The sequence below is a fragment of the Epinephelus lanceolatus genome, chromosome 6 (genome assembly GCF_041903045.1).
Source record: "Epinephelus lanceolatus isolate andai-2023 chromosome 6, ASM4190304v1, whole genome shotgun sequence".
NCBI classification, from domain to species: domain Eukaryota; kingdom Metazoa; phylum Chordata; class Actinopteri; order Perciformes; family Serranidae; genus Epinephelus; species Epinephelus lanceolatus.
The window spans coordinates 15,876,583-15,901,956 of NC_135739.1; the positions used below are offsets into that span (position 1 = coordinate 15,876,583).

General features: G+C 42.7%; 1 protein-coding gene across 4 annotated transcripts; it reads right to left on the bottom strand.

The window, feature by feature from the left end:
* Positions 1–1,480: 1,480 nt before the first annotated feature.
* On the bottom strand, positions 1,481–25,374 carry elovl1b (ELOVL fatty acid elongase 1b). 4 transcript variants are annotated; one of them, XM_033620821.2, is made up of 9 exons: positions 25,235–25,373; positions 9,615–9,739; positions 5,194–5,293; positions 4,916–5,106; positions 3,387–3,467; positions 3,241–3,297; positions 3,051–3,156; positions 2,614–2,750; positions 1,481–2,333 (listed from the first exon to the last, which is right to left on the bottom strand). In XM_033620821.2, exons 3-9 carry the CDS (start codon positions 5,261–5,263, stop codon positions 2,007–2,009), a joined length of 969 nt encoding a protein of 322 aa, XP_033476712.1. In that variant the 5' UTR covers positions 5,264–5,293; positions 9,615–9,739; positions 25,235–25,373; the 3' UTR covers positions 1,481–2,006. The 4 variants fall into 4 exon arrangements, with proteins under 4 accessions (XP_033476712.1, XP_033476713.1, XP_078024823.1 ...); XM_033620822.2 differs by lacking the exon at positions 9,615–9,739 and having other exon boundaries at positions 25,235–25,374; XM_078168697.1 differs by lacking the exon at positions 25,235–25,373 and having other exon boundaries at positions 9,615–9,762.

The following is a 25,374-nucleotide window of genomic DNA, read 5'->3' on the forward strand; positions in this document are numbered from 1 at the left end:
TCCTTCCCACAAGATCAGTTTCATAAAGACTTTACAGTTGTGACACACACCGATCAGCCATGACATTAAAACCTGACAGGTGAAGTGAATAACATTGACCATCTTGTTATAATGCAATGTTCTGCTGGGAAACCATGGTTCCTGAATTTCATGTAGATGCCACCTGACATGCACCACCCACCCAAACAGCGTTGCAGACCAAAAACACCCCTCATAGCAACAGAAATCGCCATTGACAGTGGCCTCCCAGCAGGGCAATGCACCATGCAACACCACAATGAGTGGCCCGAGGAACGTGAGAAACAGCTGAAGGCATCACCCTGGGCTTCCAATTCCCCAGATCCCGATCTGATCAAGCATCTGCAGGATGTGCTGGTACCCTAGAGGTTCTGTGTCCGTGCCTCGATAGGTCAGAGCCCGGTCCGACCTACGCTGGGGCCTGTCGAGGCATGGGCACATGGCCTCTAGGGGTGTCCTGTGGTGTCTGGCACCAGGACGTTGGCAGTGGATCCTTTGAGTCCTGTGGGTTGCAAGGTGGGGTACCAGCATGTCACAGAGACGCCTTGAGCTCTTTGTCACATTCCTGAGTTTTTGCACTGTTGGACAAATTCTCTAGATCCCGACTCAGTTAAGGATGCGTTGGATGTGTTTCTACCCCACCTCGCAACCCACAGGACTGAAAAAATCTGCCCCCAACGCCCTGGTGCCAGACAATACAGGCCACCCCCAGAGGTCCTGTCTCTATTCCTCAGATGCTCAGATTGGGATCTTGGGAATTCTGGGGCCAGGTTGACGCCTTGAGATCTTTGTCACGTTCCTCGGGCCATTCCTGAGCCGTTTTTGTAGTGCAGCATGAAGCATTATCCTGCTGAGGGTGGATACTGTCATCGGGGAGTGCTGTTGCTATGAGGGGATGTACTTGGTCTGCAACGGTCATTGCATCTCAAGTGGCATCCGCATGAATACCAGGACCCAAGATTTCCCAGCAGAACATTGCATTGCAACAAATGATAAACGTTATTCACTTTGCCTGTCAGTGGTTTTAATGTTGTGGCTGTATGTTGCAATAAAAGGAAAAGCTGCCTGTTCCAGCCCTTGTTTATACATCTTGCATCCATTTGAAGACTGAATGAGTGTAAAAACAACCCCTTCACTCAAGTACTAATGGAAATATGACCACATTTTTGTCCCTGATGAACCCAGCTGATGGTTGAGTAATGTGGGTGGAGATCCGTTCCGCAGGATGCTTTCTCTCTGCCTCTTACTATGAATCTCTTTAAACAAAACAGAATGGGGCTCTTGTTTACCTCCTACTTGCTCCACATACTTGGGATGGCAGAGATGAGGGGCTCAAGCAAGCAATGCAAATACTTTTCTTCACTGTTGCAACAGAGCACAATGTATTCACCCAAAGCCCCTACAGCTATAACGTACAATAAGCACCTACTGTGCAAGTGAAAATACTGACACATAAAATGTATAAGATAATTTAAAATTGAATTTATTGGCATTTAATTTTAAATACACAATATAACAAAATTTAGAAAGTCTAAAGCATACCAATACAATTAGTTATTCTTTTGTTTGCTGTAAAACTATTTACAAAAAGTATTTTCAAGTTCGATAGAAACTGTACAGTCATCTGTCCACAGGGGGGTCAGAACAACGTGGGAGTCAGATAAGTAGTGAAGGCAAGTGGGGTGAAAGGCCACCAGTGTCATACTGAACTGGGTGGTTGTTGCAACATCAGTGAAGATAACATTTAGGTCAAAACATCTTCTCTTCATACATTTTGTTCCATAAATGGTGTTCCAAATAAAAAAACAAACAAAACAACCAACCATATGTGGGACCCCAACTGTGGAGATCATTGACAACATCATTTCCCCATTTGTTGCATACACAACTAAAAACAGGAAAAGAAACACAGCCAAAACTATCTTTGGAAACCATACTTTTAACAGGTTTTCTGGGTCATACTTCTTGGGTGTTTCCTTCCAGAGATCCTAGGCCTTCTTCATCTTGTTCATGTGAGCGCTGCCGTTCTCGTGGCGAGCTGAGCCATTGCTGGTGCCGTTGGTGGCTCCGTGGTTGATGCCGTTCTCGTAGTGTTTGCCGTTGGTGTAGACAGCTGTGCCGTTCTGACACTGCTTAACGTCCTGTTTGGGCAACCGTTTACCCTTCACATAAGCCTGGATCCAGAAGTTGGAGAAGAGCACGAAGAAGAAGGTTCCGTACATCCAGATGAGGTGGAGGATCATGGGGAACTGGTAGTCGCAGCTGTCCATGAAGTAATACTGGGTAGCATGGAGAGATACCAAGACAAACTGGGTCTGTTGGGAAGAAATCAAGAGTCAGCCAAGCACTTACTAAAAATAAATGTAGAGGAATTTGTCTCAGTGCCTTTGGGGCAGAGACATTAACTTGGCATTTAAAAACATACTGAGGGAACCAGAGTAGTTAAAGACATTGGATAAAGGCTCTAAATAAATGCATTCAGGCTACATCATGCGGTCCTGGAGCTGCTCCCAGAGGCCCATGAGTAGCAAAATTAAAATTAAAAATTAATGATGAAGCAAACTACACAGAAAATGGAGTGTAGGGTGTCCGTACCAGCTGAATGGCAGTCATGTATTTCTTCCACCACAAAAACTTCTGGAAGCGTGGTCCAGCAGCAGCAAGGCCATAGTAGAAATACATGATGACGTGGACGGTAGAATTCACCATGGCATGGAAAGATCCCATTCCACCTGGGGTAATGATGAAACAGCTTTAGGCTGACTCAGACCAGTGTAGAGCCTCAGAGTGAAACGTCTACGGCCTCTACATCCTTAATTTTTCTCACTATTCTAGATATTCTTGGTATCCTGCACAATGTTTCTTTAAGGTCCCGAAAAAGGGGACAGTGTAGCTGATTGTACAGGTAAATATGTACATGACTGGTTTGCATGATGAAGTTGACGTCACGACAACCTTCCACCTGCACTTGCTTCTCCGTTAATCATTTTCAAAGTCTTAAATAAATCAAGATCAAGTTAGTGTGTACTCACCAGGAGCATAGCCAACTCCCCACCACCAGGTCCAGGGCATGAAGGAGTGGTGGAAGATGTGTAGGAAGGTGACCTGGCCGTGCTTTTTCCTCAACACGAAGAACAGCTGATCGAAAGAAGATATTGATCAGTTAAAGCCAAGACACAGTGACCGAAACTACACACAGAGGCCACTGAGTAACAAACTTACTGTGTCCATGAGCTCAATAATCTTGGAGAACCAGAACAGCCAGGCCACTCGGACCATCTGGTGAGAAAAATAAAGAGTTGGTTAAATAATCATTTCACTTATTATTTGTCAAGAATTGTGTCCGACTTATTACAGCGAGGACTTACTCGAAGTGCTTCAGGACTGTCGGACGTATCAACTGCGTCGCATCGCCAGGTATATGATGTGAGCCAACCAGACATCAGGAACTAAATGAGAAAAGTTTATTTACTTGGAGACTCACTGTATTTTGTAGTTTGTATTCATAGCTAAAAACAAATAGTGATTCTTACAGATATAAATTCAACCAAAGCTACATAAATTAAGATATGCCCATTCTGAGAGCTGCACTATGTGTAGGAAGTAAATTAAGGGGCGGTTACATTATTTCTTGAAGTCTGTATTAGCATGAGATTTTCTCAAGCCCTTTTAAAAACATTTCCCATGTGACGTAGCTTTCTATGTGATGGCGTTGCTTCATGTGCCTCTTTAGTTCATGTTACAGGGCTTAACCCTCAATGCTGATTTATCCCCCAGACCCTATCTTCCTGCCTGGACTGTTTACATTCATGTTTGAGGTGACTCATGACTGACATCAGTGTGAACGTATCTCTGCCCTGAAATGCCTTTCACACGCCACCAATGACGTCATGCACGAAAAAACAACAAAAAAATGTCACATTTGCATGATAGGCATGTGGGGGGAAATAGTAATGACATGGCGGTGCAAGTGTTCATCTCCTGAATGAGTTGCTGCAGAGGTTGGATGACAATTTATCATATGTTGAGCATGAGGGACGAAGGGAAATAAAAAGCCATAGCTACGGCTCTGTTAGCAACTATTGCTGGCAGCTCCGTGGAGAGAGGGGTGTGGGTGCAGGAGAGGAGTCAGGAGTGATGGGGCCGCAATGTGGAGGGTTTCATGTGAGAACAGTTCCTCTAAAACTTTAGGATGTCTAGAGCTACATTCCGATATATCTGTTGGTGCCTTACGACAGGCTGTCGCAGCAGGACTCAAATGTAGACAAGCTAACCCCGTCAAAGAGCTCCATGGCTCACGACCGCGGCAGCCTTCTGTAGTTTTAACGGACTGCTCCTACACTGTGCGGTGAGTGATCTGATCTGATACCACTCTCACAGCAGCTGCACGGCCAGTGACTGGATATGTATTGAATTTCAGGCCATATATGAAAGTGGACCATATCTAAACTTTCTGTGTCCACACTGCTCTAAAAAAACAAAACAAATCAGATCTGTGTCTCATGAGATACAAAACAGATTTGGGGAACATTTTCTTATAATGTGGATGTAGCCCTATGTGTTATTGATCTGTCACATTAGCTGCATTCCTCAAACCTGTTAACTGTCACAGCAGCAAATCAATGTACTGCTGTGGACACCATGTTAGTAGACCAGCAACTCCTGTGTTCTGAGATGTAAATCAATTGTTTTGTCAAAGAAGTCTGGTGGCTTTGAAGAGAGTGATATAACAGCTTAAATTCTCTGTTAGAAAAGACTGACTGCAAGGTAAAGTGGGGAAAAATATTACACTGATATGACACCCCTAAATGAGCGTTTCCATTTGAAGAACCCTCAAAAGAACACAGATGGATCCGTCCTTTAATTACACATCTTTAAATGTTAGACTTTAACTTACTTCATAGACGATGTATATCGAGAGCACCACTAGTGTGAAGTTGTAGACTATCATGGCTTCCTTGAGCTGGAAGGGCTTGCGATTGGCCATTAAGCGAGGTCCCAGGTACAGTACAAAGAACAGGTAACTCAGCAGTATTGCGGACATGGGAATAGGACTCTGCATCAGTGGATATCCCTTCAGCCGCGGATCTAGAGGGGCAAAATAAAAAGACACGATTACATTTAACAACAAACACAAATTGTGATTGTCTTTATTTACTCAGGTAAGTTACCTACCAATTCCCGCCAAGAGGTAGTCGTAGATATCCATGGCGTGTGAGCCAATCTCCTGGATCTCTCGAAGCATGTTTGCCGCCTTGTATTGTGACCCAAGTATCTGCAAAAAAAACAATAAGCCTATTGTTACTTTATGTCTCATGTCAAGACAAACAGTAACAATGCCTCCACCAATCCCATGACAGTAATTCAAAGACTGAAATATCACTTAATTCAACAAACTTTTTATTTTTTGCCACTTTTGAAGGTTGCACATCTTGAACATGTCTTCTGAATCCAGATGTAGTCCTTTTGGATGTGATACTTTAAAAGAACAACACTCAACAGTACTGTCCATCAAGAATGGATTACATAAATACCGACAAATAAAAATCACATGTCTTATTCATTGCTTGGGTTTTCCTGGCGATCACGCGTGGCCAATGAATGCTTTTAAGGAGGAGCATTCGGAGACATTTCCTGATTCAGCGGGATTGAAATGCAATTACCAGGACAGCGCAGCTCATCTCTCACCAAACAAGCCCTCCCAACAAAAATCCCAGGATGCTTTGCTCAAACAGCTCATGAGACATGGCCTGATATCAGAGAGGAGGTGCTACAGGGAACTGGGAGGGCATCCCTCATCCCACAGTAAGGCGGCACTCTACTGGCTGCTTGTGTGCAGGACTCGTGCCAGAAGTTAAGACACAACACCCAAACTGCTCTCCTTAAATGAACCCAACTGGGAGTCAACAAGGCAGAGTTCCTGATCACTGAACTAATAATACAACATGCAAAACGCTTATGCTGATATTCGAGTTCCTTAAACTAACAAGCGTTACTTCTTCTTATGTGGCAACTGCACTTATTGGAAAACTGCCACTGTAAACAGAATCTATCAGTTAAACTACATATATGTGCACACATGAATGTTGCTATGGTTTTCAGAGCTGCGTAATTCTCTGTTGACAAAGGCTTATCATATCAAGTGTAAACTGTAAAGCATATTCACAAAGTAGAGGACACACAGGGTGCGGTCTCCTCTCTCACCACGCCATTGTTGTACAATCTACAAAGCTCTGAGTTTTCACTGCCCAAGGCCTAAAGAGCAGCCCGCCTTAAGCCAATATAATTAACAGCTAATAATTTCATGCTGTGCAATGAAGGGCAGGGAGCTCACAAAGGTGCTGCTCAGGCAAACAGAGAGAAAGAATACAGTGCAAAGACATTTGATCTACAGCTATGCATTTTGCCAACAATGAGCTGGGTATAAATTTAAAGATGTATGTTTAAGCTTGTATGTTATCACGGGATAACAGACGGTGGAATTTGTACATGTGCACACTTGTTTTCAAGCCTGTTTTAGTGTGCAAGTGAGCAACTGAAAACTTCAAGGCAATGCATGTAAAACACATTTCTTACATCTGCAGGAACTAACTTACACTGAATGCAAAAAATCTAAAATTGCTGCTGCAGCTTGAGTTGTTCCGATACCAGTACTGGAAATGCCTCCGATACTGCCTAAAATACAGGAACACTAGTCTAAGCACTAATGTTTTCATGGCAATTAATTTTTCTTAGCCCATGCAGCAAGCTGCCCTGTGTAGCCATTTGCAGCTACTGTTTTAGAGTCATGAAAAAGAACTGATTTGCAGTTTAGTTTAACATTAGCTGGTAGCAAAATGTCAGCGATAAGGGCAATAATTTACACTGGAAAGTCCCACCAGTAAGGCAACATGTACAGTATTCAAAACCCTAGTTTCAGGGTTAGCAGTAGCTGTTATTCATTTTTAAATGCAATGGTATCAAATTGGTACTGTCAAGTTCGGGATTCAGAATGGCAAATATAACATCTAAAGACCTCCAGCTGTAGCCCCTTTTTGCACAGTTCAAATGAAAACATAACAGCCCTTGATCTGCTTATTTTGTGCATTCATTGTGTCGAAGTTAAAACGGATTGTGAGCAGCACGCATCGACAGTGTAAACAGATAATATCTCACAACCTGGACATTCTTCTTCCCTGTGTAGATACCCCCTGCAGCTTGCTCACCTCAGGGATTTTCAATTGTTAACCACAAAGCAATGTCAACAGCACAGTATCTTTCTAGTAGATCTTCTTGTTCAGGCTTACAGGTGATTGGGTTCAGCATTCCAGACCAATTTCTAACATCTATGCAGCCGTTATCACATAATGTGCCCATGATGGTGTGCTGTATAGCAGATCAGATACATACAAAACGCTGTGGTTGTGTTTAAACCGATGGTGAGGCATTTGGCCAGGCGCCTCACATTTCAACAGTACCATCATGTCTGTTGTGTGCAGTCTGTCTTGTTCTGAGGAAAAATGCTGAACAGTTAAACGGAGAAGATGACCATCTGTTCAGGTAAGTGGTGACGTCTTAGTTCCTGTAACACAGTGACTCTGAGTTGTGTTGAGGCAGTTTGACCACATCACAAGGCTTTAATCTGAGATGATAAACAGATGAGATGATCTGTTTACATCTGATATTTAAAAAGGAATTCCTGAAGCCACAATTCTCCCTTCATTGTGTTGGTGATTCTTTATATTTTAATAGTTTAGTGTAAGTTTTTATACATTAGAAAACAGATCAAATTATGTTGTAGACAATATTACAATATGTAGAATTTGCTCTTTGTATACAACTTATTAAATCTCTCAGTTCATGTTCAAACTACTGTATGAACATGCAACACGTGAGTCACTGGAAAGGGATCTTTAGAGAATACTGACCAATAATAAAACTGATTGTGTGAGTCAGGAGGACAGTCTTATGATCATTAACACTAACAAGAAAAAGGAAACAATATTTCTGTATCCTAAGGCCCTGATGAAGATAGAAGTTTTCAGAAAATTGAAAATGAAGCCCCGACCGTTCCAGCTCAATGAAACCACAAAAAAACTTTTCATCAAGTGGCAAAGACCATTTTAAAAAGAACAACTCAATATTAGGGGTGTAAAACACAAGTTTCATCACGATACGATATTATATCGATTCTTTAATATGTTCTGATATTAGAGCCTGACCAATGTTGGATTTTTGGGGCCAATGCTGGTTGTGATATCAGGGAGTAAAAGGAATTTCCAATACGGGTGTAGTCTAAGATGTATTGAACTCAAATATTTCACTTATGGAGCAACATGTTTTTATAGCGCCTCAGGTTTCATATTTGAAGTAGAAATGTGGGAATTTAACTTTTGGACTATGTCTGAATTTACAAAGGATGATTTTTGCATCCGTAGTCAGAGGTACAAAGGACATGGGTAACTTGGTTCATATTGCTTGTGAAAATAATCAAATTAAGTCCATATATATCACGGTTCGATTCAGCTGAGGGGCCTGCAACCGATCTGTGACGATATCAGTAAATATCCTCATTGTCTTTTTCTTGGCTCCTTCCCTAGTCTGCTTGGTGCTAAGCTTGGGATGCAAGTGGTGACAAATGTGCCATGAGAATTTCAAAATAAAGGCATATAGAATAATGGCTCTTTGGTCATTGAATCGATATACTGGTCCAGATCAATGTATCATTACACCCCTAGTAAGTAACACCAGTTAGTGAACATCAATTCTTTGTACCATTTCCTGCCTATACCTGTGAACTCAAACACAATGACACCACTTAACGGTTCCTAATCACCACCAATTAGAGGCGTTAGTGTCACCTCAGAGTTTGGATCACTAGTATAAACTGAAGAACTGAACTTTAACTGCCACTGCTGTTTAGCTGTATCAGCAATACTAGTTGCAATTCCACAAGAGGACAGGAACTTCCTCATAACTGTGAGAGGGGTCCACAAAGTGTCTGCTGTGTAATTTCCATGACAGAGTGGAGCAATTTAGCTGCAGTCACATGACCATTTAAACACCACCCTGACTTTAAGCAGTGACCTCTGCACCCTCTCAACAGAAATGTTCAGGATTTACAGCTTTTAGCTACATCAGTTTGTTCTTGTGACAAACTAAAATAAAAGCTTTTGATTAGTTCTACAAAAAAACACAAAAAACACTGTTACTCCTTCCTGGTATGTCCCACCAAAACCACTCGTTCAATATTACCTTGACAACGAGGTGGCTGGTTTACTTTACAAAGGAGATATAAAACAGTGGAAAGGGAGGGGGGACATTTCCTATGAGAGCCATGTCAATGAATCATAGAGATGGAAAAAGGGAGCTCACACTCAGGAGTTAATGATGAACCAAAAAGAAAAAAAAAATTCAGAGGAGCAGACAGGATCCCATTAGCCAAACACACAGTGAAGTATCCGTTATAAAATCAGACATTTCAACCAGAGCAGCCTGATATCCTCAAACACCAAAAAAAAGAGAAACCTTCCCTCTAAAAAATACCCGAGCTGCTCAACATGTGGGCAGACTCCACACAAGTTAGTTCACCTTCTATGTAAGATTATGCAACTTACCTTGTTGAGACTAGAATAATTCTCCCCTTAAAACATCAAAAGCCAGTGTGGATTCTTCTTTCACAGGACGGCAAAGCCTCTCTGTAAACTATAAGGGCGGAAGAGCAGGCAGGCAGGCGGGCAGGCTGAGGCGGCAGCAGCAATACAGAGGAAACAGCAGAGCAGGGAGAGGAATAGAGACAGAAAGAGAGAGACACAGAGAGAGAGAGAGAGAGAGAGAGATGGGGTAAGGGAATGAGAAAGTAAACTGACAAAGTGTGACTGGTACAGCAGTCTTCCAAATCCCCACCCTCCCTGACTCACACAGTGGATGAATAACTAGCTCACAGAAGGTGAGGGAGGGAAAGAGGCTGAGCCAGAGAGAGCGAGCACTGTGTGTAAGCGAGCGCCAAGGCAGAGTACAACTGGGGTGAGAGAGAGATGGCCCCTATTTAAACCCACACTACAAAACTCCACGATATAAAATGCGACCTGCTACTTTTGTGACCGCCGCCCTGAATTTAAAAAGTTTGAGTCCCCACCTTTGACTCTGTTTGACTCTTTGTATCGCACCCTCCACCCACTGAAACACACACACACAAAGAAACACACACGACTCTGGAGTCACCCTGTAAGTTTTCGCTCAGGGGTGGGCTGATAATATTATTCACAGGCAGCAGGCGAGAAATCAGTGGAGACTCTGTTATCATGAAGGGGGCCATTGTTACGCCTCTCTAACCGGCCAACACCCATAAAGCAAAACTAGCTTCCATGTTTCTCTCTGTGTTGGGAGACAATCAATGTCATGGCTAAAATACCTGAAACAAGCCCATAGTCGTTGCATTTCTATCAGTTTTTATGTGCTTTTGTTGTTGAATATTTGGCACAGACCCACTTTATGTTTGCTTCACACTGCATACTCACAAATCTAAGCATAAACATCCAGCTTAGTGGAAACTGAGAAAGAGAAACAGAGAAAAATTTAAAACATTCGACCTAGGAAGTGACATAAACAGTCATACAAGGTTGAAGTTTGCTCAGGGTTGGAGAGTAACACTAATGACAGACCAAAACGACTGCTGCAGAGGGAAGACATGAGTCATACAATAATGCTTAAAATTCCTCTGAGCGCGTCATGTACGGAGGTTTTGTTCTCCTTGATAAGAATCACTTACTCTGATCTCACTACCACACCCAGCTTTTCTAAAGACGAACAAAATGTAACAGTAGTTTTCAAAATTTTCTGCTTATGGATAACTTTAGTCCTCTGGTAGCAGGTAGATGGAAACATGTACAGGGAAACCCTTATTTAGCATTCATGACTTCCTCAGCTTTGCAACATACCTAGCTATCAGTGTGGTCCACACACAGTAGCTTGAACATTTAAAGTTTCTAAGTGACACATTTGTAATCAATCTACAAGGCAGCATTTGCACTTGCAGACTAATAGAGTTAAAACAACACTGCAAAGCCATCTCATGCTCAAAATTTAGCTTGGGAAGGCTTGTAAGTAAAACACAAACAGCAATACGAACTCTAAAAGTCAGTAATTGCCATTAAAAGCCTATTGTCTGGTGCCCTTTTTGTTTGCAAATTCTAGTTGAACTTGCCTGTTCAAATCACAGATATCTGACAGCGCAGCACAGGTGATCTTGTCTCTGTGAAAGCCCTCTTCAGTTCACTGTATCTGATTCACTGGGCTGGTTTTACCTGTCACTCTGTCACTGGGGGGTGATGGGCAGTGCATCTTAGCCCCTCCTCCAAATACCGAAACACGCCTGACAACAAAATAGATCATCGTTCCTTGCCATAGTTGCTGACAGAGCCATTTAAAACATGATAGTAATCTTGTCCTGCCAGCTCAACACCTGCTGGGATGCTGCGTAAAACACAAATAAAAAGAATGCAAGGCTTTGTAAATCCTTTTATGACCTATATTCAATTAAATACAGTACAAAGAGATGTAATGTTCACACTGATAACTATTGTTATTTGTGACTGTAAACTGGAATTTGATGCCTGCAGCAGCACATTACTAAAAGGTTGGGACAGGGACATGTTCACCGCTGAGTTACAGTACAGGCCAAAAGTTTGGACACACCTTCTCATTCAATGCGTTTTCTTTATTTTCATGACTATTTACATTGTAGATTCTCACTGAAGGCATCAAAACTATGAATGAACACATGTGGAGTTATGTACTTAAAAAAAAAAGGTGAAATAACTGAAAACATGTTTTATATTCTAGTTTCTTCAAAATAGCCACCCTTTGCTCTGATTACTGCTTTGCACACTCTTGGCATTCTCTTGATGAGCTTCAAGAGGTAGTCACCTGAAATGGTTTTCCAACAGTCTTGAAGGAGTTCCCAGAGGTGTTTAGCACTTGTTGGCCCCTTTGCCTTCACTCTGCGGTCCAGCTCACCCCAAACCATCTGGATTGGGTTCAGGTCCGGTGACTGTGGAGGCCAGGTCATCTGCCGCAGCACTCCATCACTCTCCTTCTTGGTCAAATAGCCCTTACACAGCCTGGAGGTGTGTTTGGGGTCATTGTCCTGTTGAAAAATAAATGATCGTCCAATTAAACGCAAACCGGATGGGATGGCATGTCGCTGCAGGATGCTGTGGTAGCCATGCTGGTTCAGTGTGCCTTCAATTTTGAATAAATCCCCAACAGTGTCACCAGCAAAACACCCCCACACCATCACACCTCCTCCTCCATGCTTCACAGTGGGAACCAGGCATGTGGAATCCATCCGTTCACCTTTTCTGCGTCTCACAAAGACACGGCGGTTGGAACCATAGATCTCAAATTAGGACTCATCAGACCAAAGCACGGATTTCCACTGGTCTAATGTCCATTCCTTGTGTTTCTTGGCCCAAACAAATCTCTTCTGCTTGTTGCCTCTCCTTAGCAGTGGTTTCCTAGCAGCTATTTGACCATGAAGGCCTGATTGGCGCAGTCTCCTCTTAACAGTTGTTCTAGAGATGGGTCTGCTGCTAGAACTCTGTGTGGCATTCATCTGGTCTCTGATCTGAGCTGCTGTTAACTTGCGATTTCTGAGGCTGGTGACTCGGATGAACTTATCCTCAGAAGCAGAGGTGACTCTTGGTCTTCCTTTCCTGGGTCGGTCCTCATGTGTGCCAGTTTCGTTGTAGCGCTTGATGGTTTTTGCGACTCCACTTGGGGACACATTTAAAGTTTTTGCAATTTTCCGGACTGACCTTCATTTCTTAAAGTAATGATGGCCACTCATTGTGTCCAAACTTTTGGCCTGTACAGGCCAAAAGTTTGGACACACCTTCTCATTCAATGCGCTTTCTTTATTTTCATGACTATTTACATTGTAGATTCTCACTGAAGGCATCAAAACTATGAATGAACACGTGGAGTTATGTACTTAACAAAAAAAGGTGAAATAACTGAAAACATGTTTTATATTCTAGTTTCTTCAAAATAGCCACCCTTTGCTCTGATTACTGCTTTGCACACTCTTGGCATTCTCTCGATGAGCTTCAAGAGGTAGTCACCTGAAATGGTTTCCACTTCACAGGTGTGCCTTATCAGGGTTAATTAGTGGAATTTCTTGCTTTATCAATGGGGTTGGGACCATCAGTTGTGTTGTGCAGAAGTCAGGTTAATACACAGTCGACAGCCCTATTGGACAACTGTTAAAATTCATATTATGGCAAGAACCAATCAGCTAACTAAAGAAAAACGAGTGGCCATCATTACTTTAAGAAATGAAGGTCAGTCAGTCCGGAAAATTGCAAAAACTTTACATGTGTCCCCAAGTGGAGTCGCAAAAACCATCAAGCGCTACAATGAAACTGGCACACATGAGGACCGACCCAGGAAAGGAAGACCAAGAGTCACCTCTGCTTCTGAGGATAAGTTCATCCGAGTCACCAGCCTCAGAAATCGCAAGTTAACAGCAGCTCAGATCAGAGACCAGATGAATGCCACACAGAGTTCTAGCAGCAGACCCATTTCTAGAACAACTGTTAAGAGGAGACTGCGCCAATCAGGCCTTCATGGTCAAATAGCTGCTAGGAAACCACTGCTAAGGAGAGGCAACAAGCAGAAGAGATTTGTTTGGGCCAAGAAACACAAGGAATGGACATTAGACCAGTGGAAATCTGTGCTTTGGTCTGATGAGTCCTAATTTGAGATCTTTGGTTCCAACTGCCGTGTCTTTGTGAGACGCAGAAAAGGTGAACGGATGGATTCCACATGCCTGGTTCCCACTGTGAAGCATGGAGGAGGAGGTGTGATGGTGTGGGGGTGTTTTGCTGGTGACACTGTTGGGGATTTATTCAAAATTGAAGGCACACTGAACCAGCATGGCTACCACAGCATCCTGCAGCGACATGCCATCCCATCCGGTTTGCGTTTAGTTGGACCATCATTTATTTTTCAACAGGACAATGACCCCAAACACACCTCCAGGCTGTGTAAGGGCTATTTGACCAAGAAGGAGAGTGATGGAGTGCTGCGGCAGATGACCTGGCCTCCACAGTCACCGGACCTGAACCCAATCGAGATGGTTTGGGGTGAGCTGGACCGCAGAGTGAAGGCAAAGGGGCCAACAAGTGCTAAACACCTCTGGAAACTCCTTCAAGACTGTTGGAAAACCATTTCAGGTGGCTACCTCTTGAAGCTCATCGGGAGAATGCCAAGAGTGTGCAAAGCAGTAATCAGAGCAAAGGGTGGCTATTTTGAAGAAACTAGAATATAAAACATGTTTTCAGTTATTTCACCTTTTTTTGTTAAGTACATAACTCCACATGTGTTCATTCATAGTTTTGATGCCTTCAGTGAGAATCTACAATGTAAATAGTCATGAAAATAAAGAAAACGCATTGAATGAGAAGGTGTGTCCAAACTTTTGGCCTGTACTGTATATTCAGTGCATTACGGTGACGGTCAGCGCGTCCCCAGTTTGGAATAGCAGGCAGGAGTCCCTCCAGGGAAGCTCAGCATTATATTGCTGTGGACGGGGGTTGATATTAAAATGTACTTTAGCCACCTTAAAGGAGGCCCACATAAAAAAAGGATTTATTCACTGCTTGACCTTACCGGCAGCCAGCCTTTTTCTTTGGCACTACATTTTCTCAACTGTAAAACGTCAGTATTACTGCGCTGCCCTTACTGTGCACTGAATCACTCCGCAGATCAGCTGTTTGGGTCAGAAAGTTCTGTTGTGAAATCAGACATAAAAGAAACTTTACTTTTGTACGTATCAGTATTTCAAACATAGTGCGCGCTTGTGTCTTGCTGGGCTAATCAAACAAAGAAAAACTTACTTTGAAGACAACTCGTTATTAGGTCTGTAATGACATGACAAGACAGAAGACCTTTTGGATGATTTTTTTTCTGGTGGTGCACTGGTGGAAGTGGAGTGATGTGGACCAGTGTGGATGAGAGAAAACAGTTTATGTCGGGTGGTAATGCATTACGTGACATTGCAAATACAGTAATATTACACAAAATCCTGCTGGTAATGTGTTACCTTACTTTATTACTACTAAAACGTAATACATTACTGTAACACCTTACTTCTGTAAACACGTTACCCCCAACGCTGATGCAGACTGTATCTGTTCTGGCATCCTCTGATTCAGAAAGATCCTGAACCAAGTCCCCCTCACGGCATCAGTAGCTCTCTGGGTCTGTCAGCATCATTTACAGTTCACACATCTGCACCATCAGGTACCTTGTTCTCTTTCTTGGCCTCCAGTTTCCACAGAAGTTGCTCTGCTCTCTCTCTTGGCCTGTTCCATCTCCCTCTGCAGAGGTTCCTCTTCTATAAACTATAGTTTAGAACAGTATCATCTTGTCTCCACAGAGAACAGCATTTCATTGTTGCTGTCATAATCACTCATTTTGACATGTTTTTGTCATCTATTCCATAAACCACTTACAGTCAGTCAGAGTAATACAGTGTGCGGTAGTGGAGGTGCAGTCATATGGAAGTTTTATGGTTGAGAAAATGCAGTGTCAAAGAAAAGGGTTGTCTGACGGCGAGCCAAAGCAGTGAAAAAATCCTCAATACAGCGTCCACTTAGACTGATATTGATATTTTTTTTAGGCCTCTTTTAAAAGGTGGCTAAAACACATTTTGATATCAACCCCTGTCAATGGCAATGGTTCTCTGGTGGGACCCCTGCCTGCTATTCCAAAGTGGGGGTGCGCCAACCACCATCTACTGAAGGCAATACACTGACTACATATAAGTACTGCATACGATCCCGAACCAACCCTTTAATGCCTCGGTAAAATTCCAGAGATGAGACATGAATTGTAGATACACCCTGTTTCCAGGACACAGTGCCAAACAAAATACACCTGCTTATTTCAGACTAGAAAACAATTCATTACATAAAGTATTGCGTGACCTCACATCTATAACTTCACCTTGAAATGCATAAGAGTTACATCATTTAAACTCTCCTGGGTATGGATTGTAAGTGTGTTAGATATGCAGTCAAAACCTAGTTCTAAATTATTGATAATCTTGGTATATTAAAGCATCTGTTGACTTGGAAAATGTAAAAGCAGGAACTTGTGTGCATCAGATGCATTATAGCACTGAGCACAAGTCTCCCAGAATTTTCCACCAGCATATCACACACTGGTGTGAGGAGTTTGCTGCCAAGGTACAAATCTCAGGTCAAGCTGTGCAATGTGAAAAACATCTTCTGTAAAGAAATGATGCTTCAGAGATTAATGCAGAAATACTTGTGAAAAGCTAAGACTGATAGTGTCAGGTAATAAGTAGTTCGGCTTAGCAGAAGATGTCCTTTTTGTCAGGTCTCTTCCTGTCCTCACAACAAGTCAGCAGAAAGTCATGAATGGCAGCTGCAAAATGGAGTGAATGCCAAGTTGACAAAGATACCAGCTAAGTGAATACTAGTGTCACTTAGCAAAAACAATAACACGCATTCCTATCAAGGCAGAGGGATGACAAACCCACCCAAGGGAAAACAAAGACATTACTCAGAGCACTTCCTGGGTGACAGCACTGCCACCTGGGGCCCACTTTCGCTGAGTCCAAATATGTCTGTCTTAACTATGTCTAAAGGTAACAACTGAGAAAAAGAAGAGCTGTATCCAAAAAAGGCTGGTCTCATTCCACACGAGTTACAACTCAATCTCATCCAAACTGGTTTTGCTCCATTGTCACCCAAAAACGCTTCAAAGGAAAAATAAAACTACCAGATCATAAATCATTCAAAACTTGCACAGCTCACGGGTTGGTCTGGCCGATGACATATTTGCCCAAAAAAGGAAAAAAGGCAAATGTAAAACAGCCAAAAAGCCTTGTTGAGATGGATCAGACACTTGACAGTAAAACATTTAACATTAATTCAGGGCTTATTACATGCATTTAACTGTTCTCAAGTTTACACCACACTGAATTTGAATGCAAAATCATCCCTCTCTTTAACTCTGTATCTCTGCAACCTTGTCTTCTGCTGCATCTGAATTTAAGAATGCATGGGCCAGAGACATTGTTAGTTATATAAAAAAAATCAAAACTAACTGCATACCCCCCTCTAGATTTGAATGTGCCCATCAGTTTCCAGCCATGCATGCTAAATTTGTGGTATAATAAAAAAAAAAAATACCGCAGACTTGGTGATATGCAAATTCAACATCCATGTTAAAAACAAAACACACTGAAGACAAACTAACTTTCAGAAAAAACTGACCAAAGACCTAAGTCGTAGTAACTGTAGTAACCGTAGTAACCCCCCATGCACAGGAATGTTGCTGAACTTGTCTGGACGCGACATGTTTACACCGTCTCCTTTTCATTGTGTTAACCTGAGGGTGTGTGTGGGGGTGTGAGTGTAGGTGGTGGTGGGGGTGCAGTTTCACCCCTACCTGCAGCTATTCAGACAAGGCCAACACTGGTCTCATTCTCTTCACGCCCCTCCCTTCTTCTCTGTCCCCTCTGCCGGTCTCAACGACTCCGATTTCTGGAACTTTCCACACACAACAATAGAGCTTCGCATCCTTGTGAATGAACTCGAGCTGATGGAGCTTGTGGAGAAACGACTGCAGCTGAGCAGGTGCAGGAAGAACAATGGAAAGTTAATTTGCATGGTGGCATCTTGCAGGCTGTGTCCACTTACTGGGGTGTTAACAGGGGGACCTGCAGAATTATGACTCCCTTAAATAGTGTTGCAACTAGATAGGTTTAATGTTGCAAATAATTATGTTTAGGAACTCATTCATTCATTCATTCATTTGTGTAACTCTTATCCTGTTAGGGGTCGTGGGGGAGCTGGAGCCTATCCCATCTCACATTGGCAAGAGGTGGGGTACACCTTGGACAGGTCGCCACACTATCGCAGGGCTATATGTTTAGGAACTGCTGAAGCTTGATCAGTCATTTTCAGCCACACATAAAAAAGTGACATTAATTGCACAGTTTTATAGTGTAGTTTTGAGTCATCATAACTATTTTATTTATCATTTCCCATCAGTTATGATAACACTGCACTCCAAGTAATTGCAGAGAACGTGGAGACATCACCACAATAAAGCCAAACAGGGCAAAGACAGCACTTTAGAGGTAAAATCAAACGTAAATTCATCCACACACCTAAAATAATCCCTCACTGCAAAGGAAAACTGTGTGCACACAACCATGGAAAGTACTGTAGGACAAAGTTGAACCACAAAGGTATTCTGTAAACAGTGACTGGTGTTTACACACACTTCAAAAACCTGTATGCTCATCTTGACTACTCATGCTCATTGACCCTTCTGACTTTTGTACTTAGAAGATGTCGCTGCATTCTCAATTCTCAGCAATGTGACCTTGGATGGTACAGTGTTTAAAGAACTGACTGAAATAAAGGCCAAACCTAGGGGGAAAAAAGTAAGGAACAGACGGTACATTGGGACTGCCTGCATCCAGGCCTTTGAATCCACCTGCTCCACTGAGCTGACAGTTTTGTCTTATATAAGGTAAAGCTTGGGAGGCAATGCTCAAGAGTATGCAAAAATCTACAAGGTGTGACTGGAGCTCACAGAGAAAAAATGTTGTCGGTGGGAAGGTGGGACGGTCCCGTTCAAAAACATGCCATCACTTGAAATGCTCGAATAACTTTAACAACTGAAACAACTCCTGATGAGTTCCCGGTTTTCTATCTGTGCTACAAAAACCAGTCCAACTGTAATGTGATATCCTTTCAAGTCAAGTAATTATATAACCCAGTATCTCAAATCACAATTTGCCTTAAGGGGCTTTTTTAACTCTGCAGCATACAGAACTCTCTGTACTTATGGAAATCCCAATATACACCATACAAATGACTAAAATGATACATAGAATGTGAACATACAGTACAGGCCAAAAGTTTGGACACACCTTCTCATTCAATGCGTTTTCTTTATTTTCATGACTATTTACATTGTAGATTCTCACTGAAGGCATCAAAACTATGAATGAACACATGTGGAGTTATGTACTTAACAAAAAAAGGTGAAATAACTGAAAACATGTTTTATATTCTAGTTTCTTCAAAATAGCCACCCTTTGCTCTGATTACTGCTTTGCACACTCTTGGCATTCTCCCGATGAGCTTCAAGAGGTAGTCACCTGAAATGGTTTTCCAACAGTCTTGAAGGAGTTCCCAGAGGTGTTTAGCACTTGTTGGCCCCTTTGCCTTCACTCTGCGGTCCAGCTCACCCCAAACCATCTCGATTGGGTTCAGGTCCGGTGACTGTGGAGGCCAGGTCATCTGCCGCAGCACTCCATCACTCTCCTTCTTGGTCAAATAGCCCTTACACAGCCTGGAGGTGTGTTTGGGGTCCTGTTGAAAAATAAATGATGGTCCAACTAAACGCAAACCGGATGGGATGGCATGTCGCTGCAGGATGCTGTGGTAGCCATGCTGGTTCAGTGTGCCTTCAATTTTGAATAAATCCCCAACAGTGTCACCAGCAAAACACCCCCACACCATCACACCTCCTCCTCCATGCTTCACAGTGGGAACCAGGCATGTGGAATCCATCCGTTCACCTTTTCTGCGTCTCACAAAGACACGGCGGTTGGAACCAAAGATCTCAAATTTGGACTCATCAGACCAAAGCACAGATTTCCACTGGTCTAATGTTCATTCCTTGTGTTTCTTGGCCCAAACAAATCTCTTCTGCTTGTTGCCTCTCCTTAGCAGTGGTTTCCTAGCAGCTATTTGACCATGAAGGCCTGATTGGCGCAGTCTCCTCTTAACAGTTGTTCTAGAGATGGGTCTGCTGCTAGAACTCTGTGTGGCATTCATCTGGTCTCTGATCTGAGCTGCTGTTAACTTGCGATTTCTGAGGCTGGTGACTCGGATGAACTTATCCTCAGAAGCAGAGGTGACTCTTGGTCTTCCTTTCCTGGGTCGGTCCTCATGTGTGCCAGTTTCGTTGTAGCGCTTGATGGTTTTTGCGACTCCACTTGGGGACACATTTAAAGTTTTTGCAATTTTCTGGACTGACTGACCTTCATTTCTTAAAGTAATGATGGCCACACGTTTTTCTTTAGTTAGCTGATTGGTTCTTGCCATAATATGAATTTTAACAGTTGTCCAATAGGGCTGTCGGCTGTGTATTAACCTGACTTCTGCACAACACAACTGATGGTCCCAACCCCATTGATAAAGCAAGAAATTCCACTAATTAACCCTGATAAGGCACACCTGTGAAGTGGAAACCATTTCAGGTGACTACCTCTTGAAGCTCATCGAGAGAATGCCAAGAGTGTGCAAAGCAGTAATCAGAGCAAAGGGTGGCTATTTTGAAGAAACTAGAATATAAAACATGTTTTCAGTTATTTCACCTTTTTTTGTTAAGTACATAACTCCACATGTGTTCATTCATAGTTTTGATGCCTTCAGTGAGAATCTACAATGTAAATAGTCATGAAAATAAAGAAAACGCATTGAATGAGAAGGTGTGTCCAAACTTTTGGCCTGTACTGTACATGATAAAGATGGATCGAGAAGGATGTAAAGCAGCTTCCAGGTGTCACAAAACATCTGGAGCCTGAGCCACACAACCTCCTCTCCACTATGTAATCTGGAAAGAGGACTGGCTACACAAACAACAAGCAAGACTGAAGCAAACACACTTCACACAGATAACTGTGTTAAGTACAATCATCATTCATCTACTAGCATCTATTAAGTACTGAAAGGGATTCCCTAATGTGTGTTAAAAAGCCCCAGCATTCCCCCTCATTGAAAGTTTTTCCTTGTCCACTTCAGGGTGTGTCCTCGCAGCTGCCTCTTGGAAGAGCGTGCTCAAACTCATCAACAAAACAACTCCAGACTTGATATATGGGGCAAGTGTTAAACACGCCCCACAGACAGGTTGCCATTATGCAAGACTCAACCACGACTGGAATGACACTCGCCATGTCTGTCAGGAATACCTCAGATGCTAATATGACAAGAACTTCCACATGATCGTTTCAAACATGCACACATGGTGATGACTGCAAAACTGAAGATGGAGTTGTCTGATACGAAATTTATGACATACAGAGAGAAAACAATAGGCAGGTGCGCCAATGTCTCCTAAAGATTCATATCATTTCACACTTTCTAACAACTGTATTTTTTACAATCTGACCTTTGGTCTAATTCTTGGCAGATATTAAAAACCAACGCATGACCTTACAAGGAAATTAATAATTACAGGACAAACAAAGCAGCCACTGATTAGACTAAAAACACACCTTTCTCGGCATGCTGGTCAAAACACAGCCAGTCATCTCCGAGGTCATCATGACATATTTAAAGGACTGTAACAGCCACTGAAGCGCAGCTTTAATAAACTTACACTCAGTTGAGTCAATTCAATCCACTGAAACTACAATGCTATGAGTGGGGGTGGAAGGGTGGGTCTGAAAGTTGCACTAGACAAGATTTGTACTGTATGACAAAAACACCATCACAAACTTAGCACCACAAAGTGCATCTGTAACAGGTAACAGTATCCTTAACTTAACCCATAACTGGTATTCATGACATTTACCCTAATGAAATGCTAAATTTCACATAAGATAGCTTCCTCAAAAGGAGAAATGAAACATCAAAGCATGAATTACAAAACAGTCTCTTAAAATACCAACAAGGGAGTGTACTTATAGCGTCATTTAAAGTAGCTAATGTGGGGGTAAGTATTTATGCGGTTACTGAGATAGGAGAGATGCTCTACGAACTTCAGTTTGGTCTCACTGACTGAGTTATTTATTTACATGTTAATACAGCGTAAATTTTGCAGTTTGCCAGAGGGAGTCATTATGAAACAACTGTCACCATCTTGAACGTTTTCAAATACCCCGGGGTCACAAACTGTCGCTTGCTTCGTGCTTCAGTTGACAAGGATCCCTTTACCACCAGGCTTGTTGGGTATATGTGGCGAGGGAAACATGCATGACCAACATTTTTCCACTCCTTGGCAAAGCACTTTACTACAACTGCTCACTCAGTGACCAACAGGAGGGGGACTGTGGTCTGTGTGATGTTTGACTGCTGCATAAACACACCCAGCTCTGCCTGCACAGGTTTTCTTGACAAAAACCTGGTTAAACATTTGTTCTTTTAAAAAGTGAGCGTCACTTCCACTGGCTGAAACTTGGCATCAAATGAGTCCTTCAGAGAGGGTGTTGACATTAGAGGCTGATGGAGTGATAATGAAATGCAACGCTGCAGCAGTAACAGTCACAATGCTGCTGTAGTGTTTACATTACTATTAGACATACACCTGGGCTGGTTGACCTTGAGGTCCTTTGTCTCCATCCCACAGCCGTTGGCTATGGCTTATGTTTACATACTACACAGAGTCAGTGATCCATTATCTACCTCACTTGGCCATCATCTGAGAAGAAAAGCATCAATGAGGGTTGGCCAGTATGTTCGAGAAACATTAATTCAATGTACAGACGAGCGCAGGGTCTGCTGCAGCATATTCAGCATTTTCATTTTCTGTGTAACCATAAAGAATAAGTAACTAGGTCTGCAAGATATGCAAGGCACAATATATTGCAGTTATTTTTTTAAATATTGCCATTGCGATTCAGGTCACAATTTTAGTTGGACTGTTAATGTTTGCATTTTTTTTACTGCGATTAAAAAAGTTGCAATCTTGCAAAAAAAAAAAAAAAAAAAAATATCTGTCAGCTTTGCAGGACTTGCCTCAGTTGCATCACTTGCAAAACGCAGCACTGTTTCCTCTGGAACATTCAGGTGTTACATGACACCTCTGTAGTAAAAACAAACTGAGCCTTGCAGTATTGTTTGTATGAAGGTGAAGTGTGGCTGTTTGTGGTTCTGTCTACCTCCTAGGATAATGGAACTGAAAGAGAGTTTGACATGACTGCTGCATGCAGTAATCCAGGCGGGTCTCAAAGTTAAGTAATTATTGAGAATGTTATCTTTAGCCTATGACAGGGACACTCAACTTTCTTTACCTGGGGGCCACTTTTGCAAAAGACAGGAGCCCAGGGGCCAGTTAATTAATAAATATTATTTAGTATATATGAAAAACATGAATTGCCTAGTTTCAGCGTTTGCAGCTGTGCACAGGTCAGGAGTACGCAGGGGCATTTATAGGATTTGGGACATTAGGGGCTTAGCTCCAACCTCTATTGGGGGCGTCCGGGAGATTCTCTCCTAGTGCTTTCTTTTTTGATAAACAAGCTCCATTTTGATGCTTTTCTATGCACTCTGACACCTTATTTCTTGGGCTACTGGTTTTCAATATGCTCTTGTCAAACCAAATTCTGATTGGTCGGACAGGTGCTGGTGTAACTTTAATAAGACTGTGTGTCCACTAAAGCATTTCTTTTCCCAGCTGGTTGTTTGGCACTTGCATTTGTCCTCTATGACGGCTGGTCTATGTGGTATTTGTTTCTTCTCCACTGTAATTGGACAGCTGGTGACAGTGTAGAGCTTTGAACATCTTTCAATCTAATTTTTACTCGGAAAGCTAATAAATAATTACAGGAGACATTTACTGTGAGACTTTAACATTATGGATTCATTTTACGAAGTCTCCACAAAGACCCTACGGTTTAAGGCTGGCTGAAAAAGTTTCTAAAAGAAGAAGGATCACACCGGAGCCCTTGTTGCAGCAGCAGGGTGGCTAACGTTAGCAGCTGAGCTACAAATAGTAAGTCTAGGGGCACCCACTGGCTTAGCGGATAGAGCAAATGCCCCATGTACAAAGGCTGTGCCCATGCCACAGTGGCTGCGGGTTCAATTCCAACCCAATTTATTTTCATTTTAAATTAGAAAGTGGTGGAAAGTGGCCCAGCCAACATCTTATGCGAGGCCCATGTGGGTACTACATGTTCTTCTGACAAGTGGGCCCCATATGATATTGTCCATGGGCTCCATATTGACGCCATGCCAATCGCCCACATGGATGGGTTTACCTAAGTGGGCTCCACAGGGGTTATGCTGGGGCTACCTGGGTAGCAACTATGTATGGGCCCGAAATGGGCACCTTATCTGGGGCTCACTTGAGTAAACCCACCCTAGTGCCCAACTGACATGGGGTCAAAATGGAACCCGTGAACAATCCCATATGGGGCCTATTTTCAGCTCATTTACTACCAACATGGGCCCTACATGCAAATGTTAGGTGGATGGCACCCTGGCACTGGCCAGATTTGGCCCAAGGGCGATCAGTTTGTAAGAGTATCAGGGCTATATGATGTGATTAATATTTACTCATCTATACAGAGTCACATGGTAAAAAGTTCAACTCCTCCTTCTACTCAAGTGAGTCAAATGCCAACCAAATACATATTCTCAGTTACCAAAAAATGACAAATGACATCCAGCAGTCTTACAAATCTGTGCTCGAGAGTGAACTAAACCGGACCCATTTTTTTCAAATGTGTGCCTCTCTGATAACACCTTAGGCACAGTAGAGCTACCAAGAGCTCCTAACAAGGTGGACACATGAATGCACCTGAGTCCACTCTGTCTCTAAACCGTTAGACACAGTTACAACATGTGGCCAGCAGGTAAGTCTCACTTTGATAGACTCTAATGAAACTAAAGGTAAAATGCTGATCTACCTGTTGCACATAAACACACACAACAAAGTGTCCTCTTTATCACTCCCATTAGGATATAAAAGCCTTCAAAGTGCAGGACACCCACTGAGCCGAGCGGAGGAGACCCGGCTGTCAATGAGCTCTTTGTCCGCAGCACAGGTGCAAATGATGAGATACAGGACGACAGCATCAATGGCTAAAATAACTACACTGATTGGTATGCAAATTTCATTGTAAACCACATGTTTTCAAGGGATACACATTCGTGCGCACCGGATACGAGGTCAGAGGTGACACGCGCCCAACTTTCATTTGCAGAAACACTAACCCCAGCATTTTTAATGAGCAGAAAACGTGTATTTTAGTCTAAAATACTCCACTTGGAAATAAAAACAACAAATGAAGCCCCTGAATGAATAAAACTTGGGCATGACGTTACGGAAACTGGCACAGCGCGCCCCCAGCACCCCTCCCAAGAAATAAACGCACCTGAAATGAACTAAAAACCTCTTTAAGTCCACAGACCGCGAACTGTGACACTGTATAAAACCAGTTAAAGAAACTACTCACCTTGTTTAAACCTGCGGAAACTGTCAAAAGCAGGCTGAAAGCGTCGCCCGGCTCGTGTGTGAAGACAGTCTGCTTCCTCTTCCTCTCTGCTAAAATCTTCCTCTTGACTCAACCCGTTGATGGAGCTGGAAAAAAGGTGG

What these genes read in the sequence shown, in the direction of transcription:
- elovl1b (XM_033620822.2), bottom strand. Translation starts at nt 5,263, where the DNA reads ATGCTTCGAGAGATCCAGGAGATTGGCTCACACGCCATGGATATCTAC. An exon ending in CTACCTCTTGGCGGGAATTG is followed by an intron (nt 5,107 to 5,193) that starts GTAGGTAACTTA and finishes TTGCCCCTCTAG; the next exon opens with ATCCGCGGCTGAAGGGATAT. An exon ending in ACAGTCCTGAAGCACTTCGA is followed by an intron (nt 3,298 to 3,386) that starts GTAAGTCCTCGC and finishes TTTTCTCACCAG; the next exon opens with ATGGTCCGAGTGGCCTGGCT.